A 7,629-nucleotide genomic window follows, 5' to 3' on the forward strand; every position below is an offset into this window, starting at 1 on the left:
TACGGACGTACGAGGAAGTCAAATCTCTGTCCCATGCGTAACGGCCTCTGATTCTCTTAGGGCGCGGGTAGGCGGGTCTGCAAGATGGATGGATGGATCCTCTTTCGGGTTCTGGGCTGGACCGGAGAGTGGGGACAAAGCAGGGCCTAAATGGGATCAGCCCAAGGTGCAGAGAAGATGTGGCCGGCCTGGTGGAGAGAGCCAGATAAACCCGGTCGTGAGGCTTAGTGGACTGGACCCAGCTGGCGTGAGTGGCTTGAGGATCTCTAAGCAATGGGCTATTTTCATGGGTCTGGCCCTAGACGGGGATGAGGTGAGCTCAGAGGTCATCAAAAAAGAATTAGAATTTTTTTAATAAGAGTGAAGTTTTGCAAATAATATTTTTTATTTATTAAAATAAAAATATGTAGGCTGAAAAATTAATTATCTTTAAATTATAAATGATTAAACATAATTTGTTATGAAAACTAATAATTTTAGTAAAATGAATATAAAATTATTAATTTTAAAATAAAATTTTAATCTAAAATATATTTTATAATTGGAGTAAAATAACAAAGACCAAATTTAATTAGATATTAAGATAATATGTCGTAATATTATTATATTATATATAACAATTAATAAAGGATATAAAAATTAATAATTGATATGCATTAGGAGTTATTGGAAAACTAGTAATATATAAAAGAGTGACCAATTTTTTAGGTAATTTAATTTTGCTCTTTTACTATTTTGTTATTATATATTATATTTATTAAAAAATTTATTATCTATTATTTATAAATTAATTTTTTATTTTTAATATTTATTAAAATATTTTTTTAATGAAATATTTTTTTCATTAAAAATAAATAAAATAAAAGTAAAATTTTTTAAAATCTAATTTTACCTGTAATAATTCCTTTTTTTTCTCCAATAATCTATTTTTTTTTCTTTAATAAGAATTTCAAAATTTAATTTTTTTACTTTTTTCTCGATAATTCAATTTTTTTCTCGATAACTCAATTTTTAAAATCTATTTTTTTTTTCCTTTTCCATTCAATTTTTAAAACTCAATTTTCTTCTTCTTCAATAACCCAATTACACCCATCTTCTTGTATTCTTGTTCTTGAATAACCCAATTTTTAAAACAATTTTTCTTCTTCCTTTTAATAACTCAATTTTTTTTACTTTTTATTCAATAATTTAATTTTTAAATTATTTTTTCTTTCAATAACTTAGGAGGAAGAACTGAAAAAAAATTTTTAATATATTTAAAATAAAAAATATTTACTATTTAATTTTTAAGTATTATCGTTATTAACAAATCAATATCTCTATTTTTAAAAATTTATTAAAATATTTTTTATATTTTTTCTCATCAACAAAATAATTTTTTCATATATTTCTATTATTAAAAATATAATAAAAATTAATTTTTTTTTATTTCTGCCGTTAAAAATATAGTAAAATACTAAATTATTCATCTTTTTCTAAACACCTCCTCCTTTTTTTTTCTTATTCTTTGATTTTAATTTTTTTTTATTATTTTGTTGATAAAGATAAAAAATAAAATAAAATAAAAATATTTTAATAAATTTAAAAGTAATAAATTTTAATAAATTAATATTTAGAGACTAAATAAAAAATTTTATTTAATGATAAAATTAAATTTTAAAAATTTTCTCTAATTTTTTATTTATTTTTAATAAAAAATAATATAAAAAATTATTTCATTGAAGAAGAGAAAATATAAAAATATTTTAATAAATTTTTAAAAATATAAAAATTTACTTATTAATAATAAAAATATTTAAAAATTAAATAATAAATTTTTTTAAATAAAATAATATTTTAATAAATTTTAAAAATTCACTGACCGATTAATAATAAAAATAGCTAGCAAATCTCCCTTATTTATTATTGTTAATATGCGGCCCCTATAGCGATGGCCCATGAGCAAAGGCCCGTTACAGAAAACTAAATTTGAACAGCATAATGATCCATCTCCATCTCGGTCATTACAGAATAAGAGGGAGAGCCGAAATCAAAGTCTGTCCTCAATTTGCTTCTAGGGTTTCTCTGGTAACTCCCAAATTCCTTTCTGTTACATCCGCGAATAGGTAAACAGTTATTCTTCCTCTTCCTTCTTGTCCTTATCTCTTCTGGGTTTTCGATTGTGCAAGTTTTTTTGAGGGAAAACGACTCCGTTTTCGTGCAGCCAGGCCAATTTTGTGCGTTTATGCGAGAGTGATATGGCTTCAAAGGAAGAGAACCGGATTTTTGTTGGAGGCTTGTCGTGGGACGTCACCGAACGACAGCTTGAGAATGCTTTTAACCGCTATGGCAAAATCATCGAATGTCAGGTATTCTTAAGTATTTTTTTTTCCGGCTTTCTGTTTGGTTGATAAGAAAATTAGGGAAACGATTAAGGATAAGTTTTATATTTTTTGTAATTTTGAGTTTACAAGTTTTTTTTAAAAAAAGCTACTCTTGTAATTTTTTTTTTTTTAGTTTTTTCAAAAAAGAAACTGTTGTTCCTTTTTTTTTATTTTTAATTTTATCATCTATATATTCCTTTTTTTTAAATATTTCGAATGTTTCCACTCTTAGCAATCTCTTCGGGCTAAAATACAAAAAAGGAAAAATTCACGTTTTTGTTTGGAAATTTTCCTTGGTATATGGATTTTTTGGTGGTCTCTGTTATCTGCCCCTCCCCCCTCCCCCTTCTTTCTTTAGCATTTTTGAAAAATTTACATTATTATTAATTTTCCTTGTTCTTTTTGTTGTTTTATGGCTTGCTGGTATGATCTTTTGAGATGCTGTACGTTTAGAGATGCTGTGCGTTTAGAGATGTTTGTGATCAGAGTGGTTGAATCAGATTTGCTCAAGATCAGTCTCATTTTATTGATTAGATTAAATTGGATTTAATAGTTTTTATTTTATCAAGCACGGTTATAATGGTGTTCTCTGGATATGAGGAGTATGTGGTCCACAGAGGTACCTGGTTTCATACATGTTATAATTTGAGGAAACATTACTACTGTTGGATCCAAAAGAGAATCTGTTTCATATGTTTGGAATGAAGATGTGCGTTGCAGCAAAAAAACTTGTGAATATCTTTTTTGGGTGAGAGGTTCACTGTGTTACTTGGTTACTGTCTATCTGGATTCATGATAAAATATTGGCAAGTTTAAGTTTGTCATTGTTTGGCAACTGGAATTACAGTTAAATGAGGAGCATTATTTGAAGCACTGTGTGAGAACATTCACTTGGTTTTCACAGGCTATTTCCAGCTTTCGTGCCAGTTTGGCAAAATTTATATTGGAACATCTTGCACATGTGTCCGAGAATGTTTCTTGAGCTGGACAATTGTCCTATTGTTTCTTCCTTGGATGCCCCTTAATAAGGATTTGCATCAATATGCTTTCCTTTTCTTGGAATCTTTAACTAGCACTGAAACTATAACTTTAACCTGTAGCATGTGGATTGCTCTTTGCTACTCTGTTGTGTTGTTTTATTGTTTTAGTCATCTTTCACTTCCCTGATCATCAGAATTTCTTCATACCTGATGCTTGACCTATTTAGTAGGGTGTAACCATATACACAAACTTCATTTTTAATACAAGTTTGGGTGAGATTACATTCATTACCCTCCCAAGGTTAGGGCAGAAGTTAATCATTTTTGATGTTAGAAATCATAAGCAGTCTACTCTGAGTGGTGGTGGGTTGACATTCCATCCTAATGCAGTGGATTCGTGATGTCCGAGTTTCAACTTTTCATTGTGCATGATTAATCCTGGACTACTTGGATCGCCATGCTACTTCTTATAACAAGATTGCATTCTGGATTTATCAGCTGAGTGGTCAGAATAAATGGTTGTTCCTTTCTGAGTACAGATACAGTTTACTAACGTCTCTTAGCTTCATATCTTTCCACATTATGCATATGTTAACCCAGATGATGAACTGCAATTTGTCTTATTAATTCTTCACTTTCATGTATCTGCTTGAAGCCTCAGGAGCCATAAACTGTGCTTTATTGCTTTGATGTTCCAGAACTGCATTCTGCATGGCAGAGGACAGATTCAGGGCAGTCTCAGCAATACAGCTTTGGAAGCCTTGTAACTTACAAGTGGTTTTATTGTTAGTTAGAAATTGACATTGAGGATTAGTAGCAGGTGGACTTGTTTCTGGCTACCATAAATGCTCATTCTGTTTTAGGCTGCAGTCTGGATTTTTGTTAGTTGTTAACTGGTGACATTCTCTCCTCTCTCCTGATGTCGTTAATCCTTCTTCCAGTTGTAACCTTCCAACCAATGGAAACTATTATATTACCTGCTAGTGCAGCAATTGAAAGTTTTCAGCAATATTCAGAGCTTTATGCTTATGAATCTATAATCATAGTTTTGAGGGTAAAAAGACATGACCTGTGTGCATTTGTGGATCCACAACTGTATCTATCCGTGTCAAGTTTGTTGGTTGGAAAGTTCCTCTGCTTCTTGTTTGTTCTGCATCTTTGGGAGGATGTGTGGAGGAACCTTTTTTTTTCTCAACTGCCTGTGTCCGACTGAACGTTTTTGCCCCCTGCAAACTGAATTATGGGCTGCTGAAGGAGGAACCAGAATGATGAAATATGGAATTTTTTGTCCCCAGAGTGAAGGAACCAGAAAATCCAGCATTTTCTATACAATCTCTCAAGTCAAGGAAACATAAGATATGCCTGGTTATGGTATTTCTTTGCCCTACCAAAGGATGAACATTGTTAATATGGTTGGATTCTTGATGGTTCAATTTTGTGGCAGCCAGGTGCAGGTTGATTTGATATTTAAACTACCATCTCTGATAATCTGTGCGCTATTTGATAACCTAAATGGCAAAATAGTCGTATTCAGTAGGAAGACTAGAAGTAATGACCACTTTAATTGGGATATTATTAATGTATCAGGGATAAATTGATGCGTTTAAGAGTTTTGGCTGCTATATAACAGGTCATTGTGGGACTGTTATCTCAGATACTGTGGGAAAGTGAGATTCAAAGTTGACTACTTTGTTAGGTTGTCAGATATGGTTTGCAGATTCTTCTGTTTCCTTTAAGAACTCTTTGAAATATCAAATACGTTGAGATGCCTTAGCCATTTCATAATAACAACGTGAAAGTAAGTTTTCTACCTGATACCTTTGATAATCTTTTCTTGATTAAATTTTTTGGATGCAGATCTTCAATGATAAATTATCTAGTGCAGATCAAATCTGCTGAGTTTACCCTTTGCCTTTCTGTCACCCTTCTTGTTGGAAGTTAATAAAATCATCAGCAAGTAAAATCTGAAACTTACTGTTCCAATGTTCCAATTTGCCTGAGGTCTCCAAAAATGCATTCTGCACTTACTGTTTCTTGTTTTGCAAATGTGCAACTAGTCGTGCTATGAATAAAGAAATTATAATCATGAACTAGGTCAGGTAGGTGCGTATTTCTTACTGTCTTCTAATTGTGTTTTTGTGCTTATTCTTTAACACTTTAATGTAATGAAATGATAGATTTGCAAAATGGCTGATAGCTTATTAAGTGTTGGCAATTTTTATATGGTCCCCCAGTAGGTGATAATTTTTACTCCCCCTCTCTCTCTTTCTCTCTCGGCCCCCACTATTCCTTTAATACTAGTGTTCGTCCTTACTCTCTATGTTTGTTTGAAGCGTTTAATCCTTAATCATCATTATCATTGTTAGCTTAAGTTTCAGGTGTACGCAAATTCAATTTTTTTTTTGACCTCAGATAATTTGATTAAAATTAAATGGTTAAGTAGATTCAATATGGAGAATGACTGATGAGTATTTTTCCTTTTATGTTTCTAGACACAAGGTAAATGTGTCTTTATGACCCTTTGGTAGCAATTGATTATTGCATGTTAGTGTTTGCCTAGTTTGTCTGGTGCATGCATTTGCTTCTCGTCAGGCTTTCCTTCTCTGGTGTTGATGCAGGTCATGCTGGAAAGAGATACAGGTCGTCCACGTGGATTTGGGTTCATCACATTTGCAGATCGTCGGGCCATGGATGATGCTATCAGGGAGATGCATGGACGGGAATTTGGTGATCGTGTCATCTCAGTGAACAAGGCTCAACCTAAAATGGGAGGAGATGATTTAGATCATGGCTACAGGGGTAGCTACTCAACGTCAGGTGGCAGAGGTGGAGGTTATGGGGGAGACAGGCCTCTTGGGCAAGATGAATGCTTCAAGTGTGGGCGCCTAGGACACTGGGCCCGGGACTGCCCTTCAAGTGGTGGTCGTGGTGCGGGTGGAGGATCATTCTCTTCTCGTTCTAGGTTCCCTGCTGGTGACCGCAGCGACCGCTTTGGTAGTGATCGTGATCGGTACATGGATGATCGCTATGATGGAGGACGATATGGTGATAGGGACCGTTTTGATGCCAGAGACAAATATGGGAACCGTGATCGCTATGCTAATGACAGGTACCTCAAGTTCTGTTAAGATGTGTACGGAATTGTGTGTAGAATATTTTTATTTATCTATTTGACAACTGAATTTTGACTTTATCACAGCAGTAGTGGTCTGTTCTTGTTTCATATTGTCTAATTATTTTAATACTATTCATCAGTACTGTGGTGCTTAATTTGTGAACCATGCAGGTACCCTCCAAGTGGAGATCGCTTTGGGAGTGAGAGATATGGTGGTTCAGATCGTTATGCTCACAATGGTTATGGAAAAGACAGAGCCTACGACAGGGATGGTATCGGAAGAGGGGGCAATGATAGGTACGCAAGTGGAGGGCCTGCACGAAATGATAGGGGCTATAGGAACAGACCAGTTCCATACGACAGGCCTAGCAGGGGAGGGCACCCGTCCTCCTTTGAGCGCTATTAGTCAGTTTGTTGGATGATTAGCGTAATGAAACTTGTAGATTTTATGCCCATAGGCCAGTAAGTCGGTTTTGCGACAACTTACATGTAGGATGGTACGAATTTCTTCCAGTTTGAAACTTCTTTTCTAGGATGATGCTAGATGCTATGATGGCCAGACTTGATGGTTTCAGTTTTTATTATATTTTCGCTTGGTTTCCCTTTGCATTTATCCATAGTCAATTGAATGGGTGATTGTTTCCTTTAAGTTGCATTTGTCTTGTTCATTGTTTCATATTGGAATGAAGAAATTTATATTTGACGAATTTGTAATTATGCTTTTGATTGAAGGATACCCCCAATTAATAAAAATATAACATGTCCTTTATTAAAGAGAGAATGGAGTTGCCGAGGTAGGAGAGCGTTTTATGAGCTTTTTTTAAGAAAAGGGATGTTAGCCGATGGACGAATTTCTCTTTTTTCTTTTGTTTTTTTTTTTTTGGGTATTTAAGCCAAAGATGGAAGAAGTTAAGGTCTCAAAAAAAAGTTCAACGTTCTCATCTTAAATAAAAGAATTGATATAAAAGTAATGAATTAAACTGAATTTTTATGAAATTCTTGCGTCAAGATAAGGTAAAAGAAAATTCCTGGCAAACAAATTTGTATTTATAAGTCAATACAAAAGTCTTAATGGGAGGGGTTGAGTTTCTTGGGTGCCTTAATGAAGCCTGCTTTTCTACGGAATTTGGATGTCTCATTTGACTTGTTGCGCTCGTAGTAATGAGACTTG

The 7,629-nt window shown here is 33.5% G+C and overlaps 1 protein-coding gene across 3 annotated transcripts; it reads left to right on the forward strand.

Moving 5' to 3' along the window:
* The first annotated feature begins 1,942 nt into the window (after positions 1–1,942).
* Positions 1,943–7,067, forward strand: LOC110624049 (glycine-rich RNA-binding protein RZ1C). 3 transcript variants are annotated; one of them, XM_021769108.2, is made up of 4 exons: positions 1,943–2,105; positions 2,204–2,348; positions 5,962–6,452; positions 6,630–7,067. In XM_021769108.2, the coding sequence occupies exons 1-4, from the start codon at positions 1,981–1,983 to the stop codon at positions 6,862–6,864; spliced, it is 996 nt and encodes a 331-aa protein (XP_021624800.1). In that variant the 5' UTR covers positions 1,943–1,980; the 3' UTR covers positions 6,865–7,067. The 3 variants fall into 3 exon arrangements, with proteins under 3 accessions (XP_021624800.1, XP_021624801.1, XP_043816879.1); XM_021769109.2 differs by having other exon boundaries at positions 1,967–2,105; positions 2,208–2,348; XM_043960944.1 differs by lacking the exons at positions 1,943–2,105; positions 2,204–2,348 and adding an exon at positions 4,042–5,141.
* Positions 7,068–7,629: the final 562 nt, after the last annotated feature.

The sequence above is a fragment of the Manihot esculenta genome, chromosome 10 (assembly GCF_001659605.2).
Source record: "Manihot esculenta cultivar AM560-2 chromosome 10, M.esculenta_v8, whole genome shotgun sequence".
NCBI classification, from domain to species: Eukaryota; Viridiplantae; Streptophyta; class Magnoliopsida; order Malpighiales; family Euphorbiaceae; genus Manihot; species Manihot esculenta.

Coding starts and splice junctions, on each gene's coding strand:
- LOC110624049 (XM_021769108.2), top strand. CDS start 1,981: ATGATCCATCTCCATCTCGGTCATTACAGAATAAGAGGGAGAGCCGAA. Junction 2,106..2,203: donor TCTGTTACATCCGCGAATAG/GTAAACAGTTAT, acceptor GTTTTCGTGCAG/CCAGGCCAATTTTGTGCGTT. Junction 6,453..6,629: donor GATCGCTATGCTAATGACAG/GTACCTCAAGTT, acceptor TGAACCATGCAG/GTACCCTCCAAGTGGAGATC.